This window comes from Trichosurus vulpecula, chromosome 2 (assembly GCF_011100635.1).
Source record: "Trichosurus vulpecula isolate mTriVul1 chromosome 2, mTriVul1.pri, whole genome shotgun sequence".
In the NCBI taxonomy this organism is placed as follows: domain Eukaryota; kingdom Metazoa; phylum Chordata; class Mammalia; order Diprotodontia; family Phalangeridae; genus Trichosurus; species Trichosurus vulpecula.
The window spans coordinates 178593119-178613009 of record NC_050574.1 but is presented as its reverse complement, the minus strand read 5'-3'; the positions used below and the strand labels follow the sequence as shown (position 1 = coordinate 178613009).

The 19891-nt window shown below is 35.8% G+C and overlaps 1 protein-coding gene across 1 annotated transcript in view; it reads right to left on the bottom strand.

Annotated features, from left to right (window-relative positions):
• The window catches only part of MPHOSPH8 (M-phase phosphoprotein 8), a 57215-nt gene that overhangs the window by 13657 nt on the left and 23667 nt on the right, over positions 1 to 19891 (bottom strand). The window contains exons 4-10 of the mRNA XM_036746137.1: positions 16831 to 16930; positions 15838 to 16080; positions 14121 to 14243; positions 13921 to 14009; positions 9392 to 9532; positions 8808 to 8894; positions 1993 to 2147 (exon numbers count right to left, since the gene is read on the bottom strand). Of these exons, the coding sequence (XP_036602032.1) occupies positions 1993 to 2147; positions 8808 to 8894; positions 9392 to 9532; positions 13921 to 14009; positions 14121 to 14243; positions 15838 to 16080; positions 16831 to 16930 (938 nt within the window). The remainder of the gene's footprint in view (positions 1 to 1992; positions 2148 to 8807; positions 8895 to 9391; positions 9533 to 13920; positions 14010 to 14120; positions 14244 to 15837; positions 16081 to 16830; positions 16931 to 19891) is intronic.

Genomic DNA, 19891 nt, shown 5'->3' with positions numbered 1-19891 from the left:
ACTCTTCTTGTGGAACTATATAGAAACACTCATGATTTATGGGGGTTTATTTTATATCCTACAACTCTGCTGAAGCTGTTAATTATTTCAACTAGCTTTTTAGTTGATTCTCTAAGATTCTGTAAGTATAACATCATATTATCTGCAAAGAGTGATAGTTTTGTTTCTTCATCACCTATTCTAATTCCTTCAACTTCTTTTTCTTGTCTTATAGTATAACTAGCACTTCTAGAACAATACTGAATAATAGTGGTGATGATGGGTATCCTTGATTCACCCCTTATCATAGTGGAAAGTTTTGTAACTCATCCCTGTTATAGATGTTGCTTCCTGATGGTTTTAGATATGTACTACTTGTCATCTTAAGAAAAATTCCATTTATTCCTATGCTTTTCAAGATTGTTAATAGGAATGAGTGTTGTATTTTGTCAAAAGCTTTTTCTACATCTATTGAAATAATCATGTGATTTTTGTTGGTTTTGATATGGTCAATTAAGCTGATAGTTTTCCTAATATTGAACCATCTTTGCATTCCTGGTATAAATTCCACCTGGTTATAGCGTATGATTTTTGTAATCTCCTTGTCACTTTTTTATTTAAAAGTTTTGCATTAATATTCATTAGGGAAATTGATTTAGTTTTTCTGCTCTTGCTCTTCATAATTTAGGGATCAGCAACATATTTGTGTCATAAAAGAAATTTGGTAGGACTCCTTTTGTTTATTTTCCAAATAGTTTATACAGTATTGGAATTACTATACCAATAGGTGTTATTTTCTTTGCTATATTTTTGTGTCTCCTCTACCAAACTGTTGACTCTTTTTTCATGATTTTCTTGCATCACTCTCATCCCAATGTTCCCTCTATCTCTTATGTGATTTTTAAAATCCTTTTTTTTAAGCTCTTCCAGAAATTCTTTTTTTTAAACATCTGACCAATTCACATATTTCTTTGATGCTTTGCATGTACGCTGTTTTAAATTTTTTTCTTCTGAGTTTGCATTTTGACCTTCCCTGTTAGCATAGTAATTTTCTATGGTCAGGTTCTTTCTTTGTTCATTTTTTTCAGCCTATTTTATGACTTTTAATATGATATTAAAGTTATGCTCTGTTCCCTGGTTGGAGGGGCCACTGTCTGAAGCTTTATTTCTTTCTTGCTGTTGTTTTCTGAGCTATCTCTGGGCACCTGTAGGTTTTCCATGTTTCCAAGCCTGTATGATCTAAGGAGAGTTTGGTCATTGTTCTCTTGGCCTGTGCTCTGGACTTTACCTAGGAAGGGACCTTGTTTCCCTGTAGTCATCAGCTCTAGCACTCCTCCTGGCCCTGGGACCATGACTTGGTGCTCTGCTCTCCTGTAGCCATAATTGACAGTGCTTCCCTCTGTCTTTGAATTGAGATAAGGGTCTCTACTCCCTCCACAAGAACTCCTCTCTACCCCGGAACCATGACTAGGCCCCTGCTCCACTGCAGCCACAAACATTATAGCTCTTTCTGGCCCTGGGACTGTGACCCAGAACTATATATGGGTAATGCAAAAGGGCCCTGAAGCCAGTACCAGCAAAGGTTCCTGTGCAATCCCCTTCTAACCAGTTGTCTGACCCCAACTCTGTGGGCTGGGAGTTCCTGAAGCTGTGACTGCTGACAAAGAAGCTGTCTCCAAGGCCCACTGCTAGGCCTGTGGAATGGCCTTGTACTCCTGACCAACCTACCTCCACCCAAGGTGAGACAGACCTTTCCTGTCAACCTCCTAAATTGCTTTGGATTGGAAAATTGTTTCGGTCGATTTTTGTTCATTCTACTGCTCCAGAATTCAATTTGAGGTGCTATTTTAAAGTTGGATGGGAATTTGGGAGAGCTCAGCTGAGCGCTTCTCTATTCTGCCATCTTTGGCTCTGCCTCTGAAATTATATTTCTAAAAAACATTTTGCAACTAAAATAACTATCCTACAATCCCTAAGTAAGCATAGCTTTAAACATCTTTATTTCATACTTACGTTTCTAAGTGACTCTTCAGCAGGTCATATACCAATACATTATTACACTGCTTAGCAAAATGCAAAGCACTATTCTGATGTTTTGACAAAATATTACAATCTGCTCCACATTCAATCACAAGCCTTACAATATCCGAGTTTCCTCTTTTACAAGCCTGTAACAGGAAAAACATTAAGGCAAGTAATTATATAAAAGTAAAGTCTAAGGAGTATATGTATATGTGTGTGTGTGTGTACATGTGCATAAAATCTGCAATTTTTTTTCCTAAATAGAGACTTTCGGAAAACATTTAAATATAAAAAGAATTTCTTCAGGGCAAGGATAGGGTGGTATTCTACATTAGGATACAATGTCAAATACAATGATTTGTTTGCATTGCTCAGCTTATATTTAACTGAAAGACTTTTCAAAACAGGAGGCCTTCGAAAGATATTTTTGTCAATGATAATAATAATAATAGCTAGCATCTACAGCACTTGAAGGTCTGTAATGCCTTACAAATATTATCTCATTTTGTCCTTGGCTTAACAACTCTTGAAGCAGGTGCTATTATTATCTCCATCTTACCAATAAGGAAACTAAGTCAGACAAAGTTTAAATGATTTGAGCCATTATCACTAAGTATCTACTAAGTATCTGAGGCTGGATTTGACTCAAGATCTACTGTGCTACAAAGCTACCATGTGCGAGATCTTCTTAGAAAGTACTCAAAAGATTTTCAATCTACTACACGCCACTGATTTTTAATATCACCCTTGTGGCTGCCAAAAAAGCCAATCCTTGACAAAAGCATTTTTGCTAGACTAGTTTTCACTGTGATTCTTTGTCTATACTACGTGGAATCAGAAAATAATTTCATATTCATCACAGCAGTAATTTAAAAAGAGACTCTGCTGTGCACTGACCTGAATATAGCAAACCTCAGGCAGCACTGTACAAGATGGATAAATTGGGTCAAGACAGTTTCCTTGCAGCTAGAGCAGGGTGCAAAATAACATGTAGGGTGATTTTCTTTCTTGTGAATGAATTTCAGGCTATGACTATGTCTTTGTCCATTTTATTTGTCTTACTCATCCTTTTCCAGTTTACTTTTGGAGGGACGTTTTTTCCTATCATACAGAATATTTGCACAACTGAATAAAATATTTTACTTGGTGAGAAGACCTGGGTCTACTCCTGGCTTTGCTGTACTGTATATACTTAGCTAAAATAAAAACTTTTCTGGCCCTTGGCTTCCTCATTTGGAAAATAAGACAGTGGACAATACATCATCTGCTTTCTAGTATATTTCCAGTTCAAAAATTATATGAATAACCTAATCAAACTTTGGAAGTAAATGAAATATTGATCTTCATTGAACTAGGCACCTAACAGAAGAAAATAATTTGTTTTAGATGAAAATAAAAATTTTACTAATTTAGGGTACTGATTTTAAAACCTTACCTGTATTTATGGCAACCTATACTTACCTTTCATATGGACCTCCTGTTTTTGTATGTATGTATGTAGGTGTGTGTGTGTGTGTGTGTGTGTGTAGACATGTGTGTGTGTGTGTGTGTGTGTATACATATATATATATCATAAAAAAGAAGTAATTAATGAGAAAAAATGAGAACAAGAGGTGAGGGAATTGTTTGAAATTAAAAATTGATAATAAAGCACTCCCTGAAGATGACAACACAAAAAAAGTCTACCTACCTATTAAAAACACTACTTCTAGGTTTTCCTTTCCCTAAGTAGGCACATGGTCATGGCTTTTATGGTGTCTAACCTAACAGCTAATCTGTTGCTTTTCTCCTATCTGGAAACAAATTATAGTACTTCTTTTAAAAAAAAAAAAACAACATATTTCCACATTAGTCATGTTGTAAAGAAGAATTAGAATCAATGGGAGGAACCATGAGAAAGAAGAAACAAAACAACAAAAAGAGCAAATAGTATGCTTCCATCTGCATTCAAATGCCATAGTTCTTTCTCTGGATGTAGTTTCAGTCACGAGTCTTTTGGAGTTGTCTTAGATCCTTGCATTGCTAAGAAGAGGTAAGTCTATCAAAGTTAGTCATGGTACAATGTTGCTGTTACTACGTACAATGTTCTCCTGATTCTGCTAACTTCACTCAGCATCAGTTTGTGTAAGTCTTTCCAGGTTTTTCTGAAGTCCGCTAATTACAGTATTTCTATAGTACCACAGAATAACAACAAAGAACTAACAAGAGTATACAAAGCAATTTTAAAAAGAAAATCCATTTGGATTAAGATGGCTCGTAATAGATACGGTTCATATTTACATGACCTTCTGTACATCTGCCCACAGTAATACACATATATCTATCTATATCAATCTTCATTTACACACACACACATACACACACACATTCTATTTAACTTATAATAACTATTTAATAACATTTGAAGCATTACAGCAAAATCAAAAGAACTCTGGATTTGGAGTCAGAAAACCAGTGCCAGAATTTCAGGTCTGCTACTTACTCTTTTGGTGATTTGGGGTAAATCATTAATAAATCACCTCTCTAAGTCTCAGTTTATTCAGCTATAAATTGAAGGGATTGGACCACACGACTTTTGTAGGTCTGTTACATAGGCTCTAAAGCCTATGGTCTTATAATGAAATAAATTAGTAAGAGATGAATTGTAATTGTTGAGACTAATATGGTGTTACTTTTAAGAAGCATTTATTGATGTAACAGAAGTATTCTTCATTCATAGGTTTTGCTCTTGCTAACAGTTTGTTATAATCTGCATGTTTATAGATCCTGAATATTTACGTCATCTGCTTTAGAGTATAATAATGGTTATTTGAAAAATACAAAGCTCAATACTGATTCAGAATCTCAGTTGGAAGAAACTTCCAAGTCTGAGTCTAACCTGTGCAAGAATCCACTTACAACATACCTGACTGATGGTTCTACACACCTGTTAGCTTGAAGCTCTTCAATAAGGGGGATCCCGCTGCTGCTCACGACAACCCATTCCACCTTTGAATGATTCCAATTGTTAAGTTTTTCTTGACCTCAATCCTAAATTTACCTCTTTTGAAACTTACTTCCATCTGTTCTTATCAAGCAGAAAAAGCTTAATCCTTTTATTACAAATAGCCTCTTATAAATTTCAAGATAACCTACTATATCTCTGCAATGTCTTCTCTTTTTCAAGTCCTTCACAATGATCCCACAATTTAACAATTTACATTTGTTGAACAAATATAAACATGAAATGCTTTTCCAAATGTCATTTCATTTCACCTCCACAATGACCTTGTGAGATACTCAGGATAGGTATCTTTTTATCTCCACTTAACTGCTAAAGATGTTTTCTCACTGTTAAGTCACTAGCCCAAGGTCAGAGCAGGTAAGCAACAAAGCTGAGGGTAGACCTCAGGCCTTCTTATCCTTAACTACTAAACTACAATATTTTTGTCTCACTGCTCCTTCCACCACCAACCTTGTATTTCTTGGCAGGTTCTACCAAGCTGGAAAAGCTTCAGGTATGGAGTCTGGTGATAAAATATATGTCTGTTGTCTGAGGACCAGCCTACTTAACTTTGGAGAAGTATTTAATACTATGTGCTGAGAACTTTGTTGCTCCCCCAACCTAGAATCCATCTTTTCTCCAATTCTTCTTAAACTTCAGGATTTATCTCAAGTCCCAACCACTTTTTGAATCTTTACCTACACTTATCTTTCCCCTTGTTCCCTTAGCATTTATCATGTAGATTAAAGGTGCTGGCCTCACATAATACATCTGGTCTTACTCTCTAGAAGTCTTAGCTGTGAAAGTTTCATTTGGCCACATGGAAGATAAACTATAATGAGAAAATGCACCATATATATATTTTTTTGTTTTTCTCACATAGCATTAGCACTGTGCTGATATAAAAACTGTTAAGACAAAAAGCTTAGAAAAGATGTGTGTGTGTGTGTGTGTGTGTGTGTGTGTGTGTGTGTGTGTGTGTTCTAATGAAAAACTATATTGAGATAGGAAGAGAAAATTAGAAAGTAACAGCCTAATAATACAAATGAGGAATATGAACCAAATCAATATAGAAATAAAATTTTGGTTCTGAAAGTGATGTTAAAGTAGTCCATCAAAAGTAAAAGGAAACAAAATAGTAAGAGCAGATAGTCTGAGCTTCCAATTTCTCCCTTGGGAAGAAAACTCAAAAGGGCTCTACAGTAATATCTTAAGGTATAGGTAAATGTAACTGCAATTTCCAGGTCTCAGGCTGTAATAAAACTCTTTGCTATTTTGTGAGCCTAAACACAGCAGCCCCTAGATCTGGCAGGTCTCAGAAGAGTGCTTGAAAAACCCAGCAACTTTTTATCATGTCACTCTCTTTGGTTATACTCAAACAAAAAACTGGCAAGAACATTAAAATATTAATAACAATAACAATGATAATAGCTAGCATTTATATAGCTACTACTCGCCAGATACTGTGCTAAGCACTTTACAAGTATTGTCTCATTTGGTCTTCATGACAACCCTAGGTGATGTTATTAAGTCCATTTTACAGTTGAGGAACCTCAGTTAAACAGAGCCAAGGTAACATAGCTACCACATGTGAGACTCAGGTCTCCCTAATATCAAATCTGGCATTCTATCCATTGGGCCACCTAGCTGCTATAAAAGTTTATAATATATTCACACAGTTGGAGAGGCTTTGGGAAGGCAATGTAAGTAGGAGAAATAACATGAAGGACAATTGCAAGCTGATAACAGATCATCTTATGCCTAAGCTTTAAGTTTTTTTGGCTGAAATGATAAGATAGGTTTTACCAGTAAAGGAGGGCAGTTAAATTTTGGAATAATTGTCAAGACATGCAACCCATGATTACAAATTTGATTTGAATAGCTGTTGGGAACCAATGTTGGTTTCTGAGAACAAAAGTGACAGAATTATAGTATCACAGATTTAGAGCAGGAAAGAACCTTGGATACCATTTGGTATAACCCTCTGTTATACCAAATCAGTCAGTGATCAAGGTTTTATTAAGCTCCTAATGTGTACCAAATACTGTGCTAAGATCTAGGGATAAAAAAACAAAATTAAAACAGTCCATGCCCTCAAGGAATTAACAGTTTTATGGGGGAGACAATGTGAATGTATGGATATATAGCATATGTAAATAACAGAAGAGAAAGCAGCTTTGGAAGAAAGTGCACTGGCAACTCTGGGATCACAAAACGCCTTATGTAAAACGACTGACTCCAAATCCAGTTACTGTTTTCACTCTACCACACTGGATCATACCAATGCTTAAGACAGGTGATTCTCAGTGATAAATATAAGGAACAGACTAAAAGTTTTTATACTAACATGGGAAGATACTTTGACACGCATAATTTCACATGTATAATTAATATCACATTTCTTAACTTTCTCAATGGGAGGGGAAGGGAAGGAAAGAAACTGAAACTCAAAATTTTTTTAAAAAATGTTAAAACGATTAAAACAAATAAATTTACTTTTAAAAATATAATGGAGGCAACCATGAAAAATTAAAAAATGCTTAATAATCACCTCTATAAGATGCCACTACAAGGTCTATTTTCAGAGCATGTGAAGACAAAAAGAAAACATACCAAAATTATAGCGACTTCATTTTTATTAAGTGTTTTTTCTTTTTCTTTTCCCAAATTAGGAGAAAATGGGGAGAACAGTGGCATAGTAATAGGGTTGCCAAAAAATAAAACTAGTTAAAGCATTTTTTTCACATGCACAGAGGAGGAAATACAGGAAAGCAGATCTGAAAGCATTCACATGCTGGATGTGCATTTTACACAAAACAGAAGGAATCAGTTTCTTTTTCTGTTCTACTCTGCATATGGAATTGCCTGTCTGATGTGGTGTTTGTTAAGAATGGGAAAAAAATTAGAAGGGAAGGCAGACTGGGGAAAGAGGCAATCAGAATTTATGCCATCTTGGGGGGGAGGGCAGAAATGGGGAGAAAATTTGTAACTCAAAATCTTGTGGAAATCAATGTTGAAAACTAAAACTATTAAATTAAACGAAAGCTAAAAAAAATGGGAAAAAAAGTTATAGCAGTCTTTCTGGTGATAATAAAGAATTGGAATCCAAGAAGATGTCCAAAAAATGTGGATCTGCTAAACAAACTGTGGTATATGGATGCAATGGAGTATTAATTACTGCTTTACAAGAAACAGTGAATATTCCAAATTCAGAGAAGCCTGGGAAGACATACAAATTGATGCAAAACCAGGAAAATAATAAATAACTGCCACAATGTAAAAGGAAAGGGAAAAAAACACTGAAAATAGCACCATTTAAATTAGTGACTAAGTTCCACTTGAATGAAGAGATAAAAGAAAAATGTATCTTCCCTTCTTTCCAGAGGTGAGGGACTATGGGAATGGAACGCTGTCAGACCTGGCAGATACTATGATATATTGCTGAAACTGCTTTCTTCTCATCCTGAATTTTTTATTCTTGGTTATAAATGATGACTTGCTGGGTAGGGAAGGGGGAATGATGACTTGCTGGGTAGGGAAGGGGAAAAGGATATGATTAAAAAAAAAGTTATTAATAAAATCTTCTGTATAATATATTCCTAGATTAATTCTATCTGCCTCCAAAAATTCTAAATACTTCGACAAGTATTCAGTGCTGGTATTTTAAGTATTATAGTTGATGTTAATTTTTATATTGCTTTTACATCTGATCTTTCTGTCTTAAAGAGTAGGTCTTTCTTGTCTTTTTACTTGCTCTCTTTCCATACTAACATCTAATTTATAGTATTATATGTTCTGCTGACTATGTGAAAAAAAATATTACCTTCATTAAAGCAGTTTCTCCATTACTCTGCTGAACATTCACAAAAGCTCCAGCTTCCAAAAGAATAGCCACCGTAGTTAGGAAGTTCTTTGAAAAAAAGAGAAACAGTCGAACTGAAATCACAAATACACTATTTTTGTAATTAATGGACAAGAAATTTACAATTTTGTTAATAATCTGGCAATAAGGAATATAAACCAAAATCAGTTCCAACCAATTGTCCATTATACATAAGAGCTTCATTTATGATTTTATTTTCATTTGTAAAACATGGTAGTTTCTAATGAAGATATTTATTTTAAGTAATACTATCTGATACCATAGGTTCTTTTGAGGGTTATTATTTTGAGTATTTCATTAACTACTACACATAAAGTCCTTGGTTTGTAAGGTTCACAAATATAAAGAAGGCCACTATTAGCAGACTAAGCAGTTGTCATTTTAATATACAACAGAAAGATACATGTGACTCTCTGACATTTTGTGGGTAGTCTCATAAAAGTAATGGCTTCCTGGATCCAATGGCAATCAGTCCTCACACAAAGATTACTAAATTCAATGTACCACATTGAAAAGTAACTAACCTTCTCAGCTGCGTGAATGAGAGCAGTAGTTCCATTTTTTTGTCTACCATTAACTTTAGCTCCTTTCTTGATAAGGAGCCTGAGTAGGTCATCTTGTCCTCCTGCTGCTGCAAGCATCACCAGCGTCATTCCGCTAGAGTCCTTTATTTTTAAAGGGGAACAAAAATTAAGTTTTAATAAGAAACTCCTTTAGAACAAAGCCTTTAGAGATGAGTTGTAAATTCAACTTAACACAAGACACTTCAATGACCATTTTTTTAAGTACCTACTGTGTATAGAGTCAAGTGGATGAGCCCTGGATATTTTGTTGTTTAGTCATTTTTCAGTCATGTCTGACTCTTTGTGACCCCATTTAGGGTTTTCTTGGCAAAGATAACTGGAGTAGCTTGCCATTTCCTTCTCCAGCTCATTTTTACAGATGAGGAAACTGAGGCAAACAGGGTTAAGTGACTTGCTCAGGGTCACACAGCTAGTTAATGTCTGAAATTAGATTTGAACTCAGGAAGATGAGACTTCTTGACTCCAGGCCCAGGGCTCTACCTACTGAGCCACCTAGAGTCCTGGATATACAAAGAAGAAAAACTGCATAGGTCCAAAATAAACAGAAAGGGACTTCAACGTCCAAAAATGCACATTCAAAAGTCTACTTTACATGTCAATGTCAGAACACCAGCTCATATTTCCTTCCATCCTGGTTGCATTTAAAGCCAAAAAGGTATAGTAATGAAGAAACTGACTTCTTTGAAGGAAGAAGTTGAGAAAATGAAGACAGCAGCCAAACCACAGCTTTGCTGCTTCTCTACCCTCTCAGCAAGTGAGGGCCCTCTGGAAAAGTAGATTCTCTCAAAAAGTCCAGAAGAGGCCACTAGTGAGGTTCAGGACATAAGTAAAGAACTGTTCTTAATGAGCATGATGAATAGCAGGCACTGAGCCGGAAAAGCAGCAAAAGTATAAATACTTACATGACACTAAATCAAAGAAAATCTGATTATTACAGGGAACCAATGTGTGGTAGTGAAAGCCCAGATGATTTAAAATCTTCCAACCCTAAAATGTTGGTTCTACTTTTAAGGCTCTGATTTTCCTCCAGATAGAATGAATACAGTATTCACCTCCTCCACTTTATTTTCTTCAAAATGAAGAGTAATTTCAGTGAAAGTAAAGCTCCGTAATCCCTTGAAAATAAAAAACTCTTCCAAAACATCTCTAAGTATTTCACACTAGATGGCAGGCCCCTATGTATATGGGACATGGTTTGGGGCAGGAATTACGGTTTACTATGGTGGTCAGTCTAAATTCTCAAACTGTTTTTCATAGTTTGGATCTCAAACATTTTATCTTGTAATACTGAAACCATATTCCCTTTAAAAATTTCTTTAGTGATGCTTTAATAAGAAAAGAAAGGGCTTATATGAGAAGGCTATCACAGAAGCAACAAAGGCCACAAAGCAGTTGACTCCTGAAGTACAGGAACTGCTAATACAAATTTGAAATGTGAATATAAAGAGTAAGATGAGTAAGATTAAGTCTGGAGGATTCACAAAATTTTACTGGCTAGTTAGAATACCTTTTGCAATGTAGATTAGACCAAATTGGGGAAGAGAAAAGAAATTACTCTCAGCTGTTTTTTTTTTAAATACAAAATTGACCTCTTTATAGCTACTTCTTGACAAATTATGAGTAAGCAATCGATTTTTATCTTAAGAATGTGAGAACTTTAACATAATTTTTTAAAAAATCTTGTATTTTAAATTAGGCACAAAAGCCTCAAATAAAGGATCTTTATTTTTGCAGTAGATATACAGCAGTTTCTTCCAATATGTTGCCAATTATTGTGAAATATAGGATATAGACAAATAAGAGCTGCTGAGAGGGATTATCCAGTAGAGAAGTCTGGTATTTTACTGACGACATTTTTATTATAAATTAATGAATACGTTAGCCTTTCTAGGCACAAAAGGGCACAAGTTTGACATTTCAAATTTTGACAAGATGAAATTGGGATGTTCATTGTTCTAAGGTAGGCTGAAAAACTGCACAGGAGTTCTGAAATCAAGTACAATCAATGCTGCCTAAGTGTGAATCAAAATTTCCTGTTTTTCCTCCATTGAAAAAAACTTCCAAGTTTCTGACATGGGAGTATATTTTTAAAATTTGGTAGTACTGTCAATAAGCAATCATAGCTTCATGGAACTTACATGAAAACTACGTTTATTACAAGAGAAATGAAAATGCATGTGAACAAAGAGTTCACAATCCGCACTGAAGAATGAATGTGAGTGTGTATGTGTGTGTTTTGTGTGTACACAACAAAGGAAGGAGGAGAAAACAAAAATCTCCACCTAAAGGGCATGGCATGGAAAGGGGAAAGGTGCAGTAAAGGTGGGGAAAGAACAAAACCCCTCCTGAAGGGGAAGAGCAAGGCAATGGCAAAAGTGGGATGCTTTTACCTTGGGAACTGCTAGTCTATGAAGAGAGAATGGTCTGCTTATCTACACAGGGTCCTAGCTGCACAAGCAGTTTCTCAGCCCAGTGTAGATTGATTGGCACCTGTCTTGACTCCCAAGGACACAAAGGAGTTCAGCTTGGGATGCAAACAATCTATTATGTCAGCTGGAGCGGGGAAGTGGGGGAGAAGCACCTTTATCCTTGATACATTCAAGGCCTCCTGCAAACTCTGCGTCCAGTGTTTCTGGATAATATGGCAAATCAAAAAGACAAGCTCAGGGGATCCCTTAACATTCCTTAACAGTACCCTTTCCTATTTTTTTCTTTTAAAAATTAGTATATAAACATTATAGATAGATAATGTTTTATAAACAAACACATATTTCCATTTTCCTCTCTATCAGGAGATGGGTATTTGAATCCCAGCTCTGCCACTTACTACTTGGGTGACCTTGGGGGAGTCACTTAATATGTGTTTTATCACTAATTCTCTGAAATCATGGTAGGTCATTGCATTAGTCTTTCAAAGCTGTCTTTACAATACTATTGTCATTATATAAATTGTTCTCCTGAATCTGTTCACTTCACTCTGCTCCTATGTCTTTCCAAGTTTCTCTAAAACCATCCTCCACCATTTCTTAAACCACAATTCCATCACGTTCATATGCTATAACCCGTCCAGCCATTTCCCAATTCACGGGCAGCCCCTCAGATTCCCACTTTTTGTCACCTGAGCCCTCTGGCACTTTTGGAGGATGGATCTGGGCTGGTCCTGTAGCTGCATTCTTGAGGTACTTGGTGTTACATCAATTCTAGGATCTCAGGAACAGGGTAGGGACTTGCAAGCTTTCAGTACTGATTGCTCCCCTCTGGTCTGAGTTCTGCAAATTCCTGACCTCAGCTTGGATCTGCACAAAACTAGACTGCTGCTGGTATCTGCTTCGTATCAGCAAGCTGGGAAGGTTTACTGGTTCAGAGTGACAGAATTGTAGGATCCCCTTTGGTCTGGGATTCCTGCCCTGGTTATTCTTCTGCAGGCTTCAGACTAGTCCAGAAGCTGGAACTGAGACCTTGGTCTGCTTCTAAAACATGACTCATGCTACCACTGCTTCCTCTTTCAGTTTACTACATATGGTGGGCAACTGCTCTTTACCCTGGAACATCCCTTATACACAGGTCCCCTCCTCAGTCTCCGGGACCTGAAAATGGGTAGTTGGCAACAAAGCTGCCAGTTGGCCAACCTGTTCCCATCATGGAGCTCCACTGTGGATCTGGAACCTCTCCTTATCCTGTTATACAACTTTTCCTTTGCAATGGAATTTTCCACAGGCCTGCCCCTGGCCAGACCCCTTCTCCAGTCTCCACAGTCTCTTTTGTGCAGACATGCACTGGAAAAATGACTCATTGTGACTTTTTGTTAGCTTTTCTCATCAGGATTTGGCCCAGTGTGTTTTTTAGATATGTTTAGAGGAGTTTGGGGAAAAGTCTGCTTTACTTTTTTCCTACTACTCTACCATCCAGGCTGTACCTTTGACTTGGGAATTTAGATAAAAAGAAGCATGTTTTGAAAATGTAAATAACTGACTGCTGAATTGGTGACCTTTGCTTCTGACTGGCTATCCTAAATTTTTATGTTATGTTCTAGTAAATTTTACTTGGTGAATTATTTTGTCATGTGTGTAATTGCTGCATTCTAGATAGAACTAATTTCTTAATTTGGGGGAAAACGTTTTGTTTAAAGTATCTATAATGCAGGTCAAAAAATGAGAAAATCTAATTGTAGTGTTCTGATAGGTACAAAAAAGGGAAATAAAACTAACTAAACCTAAAACAAAAAAAAAAAGGTCAAAGTTCTGACAAGTAGGAGAAAGTTCAGTGAAAAGGGTGCATTAGGTAGAAATAATGCAGCCCAAGTATTGGGATTTGTAATGAAGAAGAAAGAAAAGATTTTAGAAAGACCATGAGAGAAGCAACATTTTTAAGGATACTAGTAAATGTTTCTGATGTCACATATTAACTTGCTTACATTACTACAGGAGCTACATTTCAATAAAATTTCCATAGGAATATTACACTATTACCTCTTGGTCCAAGTTGTAGTCCTCATTTGAGTTAAGTGCAATTTTCACTGTAACATAATCTCCATTTTTCACTGCATCCCTCAGTGAGTCTAAAGAAGAAAAAAAATCAATTTTATACTAATTCTGATTTCTGGATTTTTTTTAAAAAAAAAACCAATTAGATTTCTCAAATGCTATCAAGCAATTTCAAAAGTACTTACTACTTGGTATAGCATCTGCTGTTGTAAAATTCTCATCTTCTCCATTAAGATGCTTTTGAAAATCTTCTAATTTCATCCATTCCAATTGCAAATCCATTCCCAAACTCAAAACTTGCTGCCTGTCTGTTAGATATGCAGATGACTTAAATTACCTTTTTAAAGATGATCATATCACAAATGTTGCTATTTTTCCATCTTCCTGTGTCTTGTGTGGAAACTAAGAACTAAGTCAAAAAATGAAAATCTGTATCTACACAGATCCTATCATATACACACATTCTTCTCTTTCTGTTATGCATTGATTTCTTTACTTAAAAATCAAAACGTGAGTTTTCCTTTGGACAGGATATTTGAATCCCAGCTCTGCCACTTACTACTTGCATGACCTTGGGGGAGTCACTTAATATATGTGGGCCTCAACTTTCTCATCTGAAAAAGAGGAGACTAAGGTCCCTTTTTAGCTTTAAATCGTTGTACAACCCCATAAATATTTAGATTTAACAGTTCCAGGAAACTGTTAGCAGCCTGGACACCTGACTAGGTTGGGAAAAGGAACAAACTCTAGGGTGGCCTCAAACAATTCCGTAACTAGTGATGGTGCATTTTAAAATTGTTTCCTCTATTTATTAAAATGTGAAAATGGCAATTATTGATACCATAAGCCTTAATAAGCAGAGCAACGGTGCAGAGGATAGAGCACTGGCCCTGGAGTCAGGAGGACCTGAGTCCAAATCTGGCCTCAGACACTTGACACTTACTAGTTCTGAGACCCTGGGCAACTCACTTTACCCCAACTGCCTCACTCCTCCCCCCCAAAAAAAAGACTTAATAAGCTGACTTGCCCTCCAATAACAACAACAGGACATAACTGTTCAGTAGTTTTTTCTCACCACAAAATTTTAAGGTTTGTAGAAATGTGCACTTAAGACAATAAAGGAACTTCTCCTAATGAACCTTCTAATCAATGAAAACTCGTGAATTAACCTTAAGGTTTTCTGTTAATGAGAAGTCTCTATTATTAACCATCCTTCCCTTTAACTACACCCTAGTTCAGATTTTTTTCTGAATAGCTGAGTAAGCTGGCTTGATAACCTCTGCATATGGTTTAATTACCTGCCTAAGTCTTCTCTGCTTCTGCCTTTCTCACCACCTAGAATGTCCTGACATCAACTGTGCACCAAGCCCTTTCTCTCCTTCTTCTTTAAAATATACAATTTCATATCTTCCATGTACTTTTTCCAGATTAACCCCACCAGGTTTTAATCCATTCTGGCAAACTCCTTACAGACCTATAGCCGTGATTAGTTATGAACATATTTGTATATAATAGTATTCTGTGTAGTCAAACTTTTATTGCTGCCTTCATCCTCCCAAAATTGTTTCTTCTGTTAGTTTTTAAACATAATGAACATTATATGTGCTTATTTAACACTTGTCCATTAATTTAGAGAGCTCAGGATGTCTTCCCTTCAGAAGCAACATAAATTATTGGTTCATATTTTCAGATAGGTCTTATTCTATCCTGCTTTCTAAACTTCAGACGGAAGCTAAAGTCAAAGAGGAAACTAGAAAATGTGGGAAAAAATCAAAAAGCAAAAAGCTTTTTTCTTATGTTTTTCACGTATCCTACACGAATGATGCAATTTGTAAAAAATAAGAATAACTTGGTTAGTTTTGGTTGACTCATAATTAGTGACTAATTTTTCATCATACTCACCAGGATTTTCATCCATTTGACACACACTGTCTAGTACTTCTTGGTCACCTTCTGCAGCTATATAAGCCCACGTATCAGTCTCATCCCTCGTACTTCTTCTCTCCTTGTATAATTGCTTATTTTCCTTAGTTCTGTAGTCTTCAGTAAATGTTTCTTCTCTTTTCCGATTATTCTCTGAATAGTCATTTTTTTCTTCTGGTGTTAATGTAAATAAATCAAACGCATTCCGCATTTCTTTAAATGCTAGTACATAATAAAGAGTTTTATGATAAACATTGCAATCACAAATTTTTGTTGCAAAACAAAAATAAAATCCTGTCTTACAGATGCTTTAAGAAAAACTGTTGCTTCTACTTGCTAATATGACTGGCTGTGGATAAAGGGGTCCACTCAAATTCATTACCAGAATCACCAAATAGTTTCAGTGTGTCATTTTTATTGGTTGTCCAATATCCAATAAAGCTCATGACAGTGACTGGCCCTGCTCCTCTCCCTTCCATGACCTTCTCAATCCTCGAAGTACTCTGGGCTTACCTGAACTAGGTCTCATCCTAGGAGCTTGACCTCAAAGGGTAAATAGCTCTCTTTTTTTGGTTCACTGCCTCCACCTGGACTAGTTCAGACAAACTTCCAAAATAAAACCTGCCCACAGCTTATGTCTAGGGTGCACCAAATCTGGGTAGCAGTATTCTCAGATCCCACACAGGCATTTACCTAATAACACAATATGATTATTTGGGTGTAGGATAGACTTCATTTTACCCCAGAGAAAATGCATAGGATGCTAAGGCCTCAAAGGAGCCCAAGAACAAATACAGAAGCAAAAAAATGAATGTGAATTCTCCATAATTTCTTAGAAAGTACAGATATCTAGTTCTATTTTTAGCACTGTAAGGAGTCAACTTGTCTTAAAAAGATTTGTTTATAATAAACATTTAAAAAAATAAACTATATATGTTAAAAATAACATAAAATTCAATTATTTATACTTACTCTTTATGCCCTTTTGCTCTTTTTTCCCCCTTTCTTCCTTGTCAGAATCACACTTTTTCTGATACTTTTCTTTTACTTCAGTTTTCCGCGTGTCTTTCTCCTGATAATGAAAGTAACATACAAACAGAATTGGAAAAGTGACTATATGTACACGGTCCTTTAAACAGTGAAAAACATGACATCAAGGCCATGGACTATTTTCCTATGACAAAATTAACAAATCTTAAAATTTTTCTCCTTATGTTTCTTCCTACAACTCTGGACTACCCTTCTGCTATTTGGTAACATAAAAATGATATGCTTATAAGATTGAATAACAATGTTTCAACACACACCCATCAGGTTACAAAGATGGGAAAACATTACAGGGATTGCAGCAAGACAGGAATGTTCTAATAGCAGTTTGGTTTCATAATCAATCTACTTTTTCTGCTCTTTGTGTATGAAAATGTTAATGTCTGTCAGTGTTTGTTAAGTTCAGAAAAACAAAAATGAACTATTTTTAAAAAATACAAGCATGCTAATTTCCTGCTGTTAGAGTGAACTGGCCCAGCTACTCTGAAAAACAATTTGGAATTACTGAAGTTATAATTTAACTCATATGTCGATATTTCACTACTGTGGCTCAATACCCTGAAGATACTCATAGACAATAGGAAAAGATACATATGTAGAAAAATATTCATGGCAGAATTACTTGTGATAAGAAAAAAAGTTGGAGTGGAGTGACAGAAGGGTGGGCTGACTGGGGAACAGGGTGAATGTATGCCATCTTGGAGTGGGGGGAGGGCAGAAATGGGGAGAAAATTTGTAACTCAAAATCTTGTGAAAATCACTGTTGAAAACTAAAAATATTAAATAATAAATATGAAAAAAAGAAAAAAGTTGGAAAGAAATGATATGCCCAAACTGGAGAAAAGACAAGTGAAATCATGATATATATAAATGTATGAGAATATCACCACATTGTAAGTTACAAACATGAAGAAGCCAGAAAAATGTGTGAATATCTTAATATCAAAGTTGAAGGCCATATCCCTTTTCTCTCTGTTAATCAATAAAGTAACTGCTTTCAGTAAATGAATTTTGCAGATTGGATTTGGATGTTTGTTAATAATAATAATAGCATTTATAGATCACTTTAAAGTTTGCCAAATGCTTTACAACTATTTCTTCATTTGATCCTCACAATTATTAGCCCCATTTTACAGATGAGGAAACTGAGGAAAACAGCGGTTCAGTGATTTGCCCAGGGTCATAAAGCTAATAAGCGTCTGAGACCAGATTTGAACTGAGATCCTCCTGACTCCAAGGCCAGCACTGTATCCACTGCACCACCTGGTTCTTGTAAAAAAGCATCTGAGAAGTATCTAACTTGTTAAAACAAAATTTATCAAGTAAACTTTTTAAAGATCTATGAAAATCAATAAAGCTAGAAAAAAGAACACTTAAGAAAAATAATTTGCATCAAATATCTCTGATAAAAGTTTGATATCAAAGATATACAGAGAATTAACACAAATATGTAAGTCCATCAGTCATTCTCCGCATGATAAGTGGTAAAATTGACTTTAAAAAAAAGGCTATGAACAAATAATTCTAAATAAAAGAACTACAAACTGAAAGATCAGTCCAAATAATCACTAAGAAGAAAAATACCTATCACAAATATTCTGAGATTTCACCTCACTCCCAGTATAAATGGGAAAGATGACAGAAAACAGAAACAGTCAATGATGGAGGGTTTATGGGAAGACAGATAAGTAAATTCATCTACTGCACATAGAGCTGGGAACTGATCCAACAATTCTGGAAAACAATTTGGAACTATGCTAAAAAAAGACAAATAAATGTCTGTGCCCTTTGGCCTCAAGATCCTACCTTCTAGACATATACTCCCAAGAAAGTCAAAGACAAGATCCATTTGCATTCAAATATACATATAAGCATTTGCAGGGTGGGGGTGGCAAAGATTTGGAAATAAAGTAGTTGCTGAGGAACTAAGGAATGGTTAAATAAATTGTGCTATAGTAATGTAATGGCACATCAATCACTGTTCCATAAGAAATGAAAATATGGAGAATTTACGTAAGTATGAAATTACATGCGCTGATACAGTTAAGTAAACAGAACTAGGATACGCAAAATGTATGTAATAATATAAATGCAAAGAACAAAAAAAGTCCTGAAAAGAAAAGTTAATTGAATGTTATCATGTTTATTGCATTTTAAAGCAAGTTTTAGCCTTTGATGACTAGTTCAGGAGGGTTGAGTGTCATATAAACAAATTCAGGCCACAAATAAACTATGGCACTTTTGCCCTTTGTTTTGCCTTGAGGCCTTTTGTAATATAATGGCTAATGTGCAAGGGATAAATTCTTGGGATCTTGAAAAGTTTCTCAGAGTCTGGAAAAGACTGGGCCCCCTAAGTCCATCAGAACATGCCCAAAGTTAGTCATAGAATGAATCTGCCCTTTTGCTCCTCATCTTAAAGGATAGCTCTGAGAGCACAGACAACATTTAATATCTTGCTTCCCCATTAACTGTAACCTTAGAACCCTTGGGAAGCAAAGAAAACTAAGACATAAAATATGGGGTATTTTCTGCACAAAAGAGGAAAGCAAGGAAACCATCTTCGGAGCTATTCATTTCTTTGGACTACCTATACCTCCTCCCCCACCTCCAACTTCTTCCACAGACTTATCACTGCTGGCCCCCCTTTCCCCTCCCCCACCTTTTGATCTAAGAGACACTTGGGAGATTTCCAGCATCCTCTATCAGAGTCTCCTGAAGTCTCAGTTGTAGATAATACTCTTTTACATATAGGCTCTTTTCTTTTCCCTTTAATAGAATGGATTACTTACTAAAGGGAGAAAAAACAACTCATTTGGCGCTTCAAAATGCAGAAATTAAGACGGGCAGGAAAAATTGATAAATACTCCTTTTAATTCAAAGGGAAAAATCCTATGAACTCAGAGAACAAGCACTAATTCAGTCTCCAGTTAGTAGTCCAGGGAAAATATACTGGGGAATATATTGAGCACTGTATTATTTCAGGTAT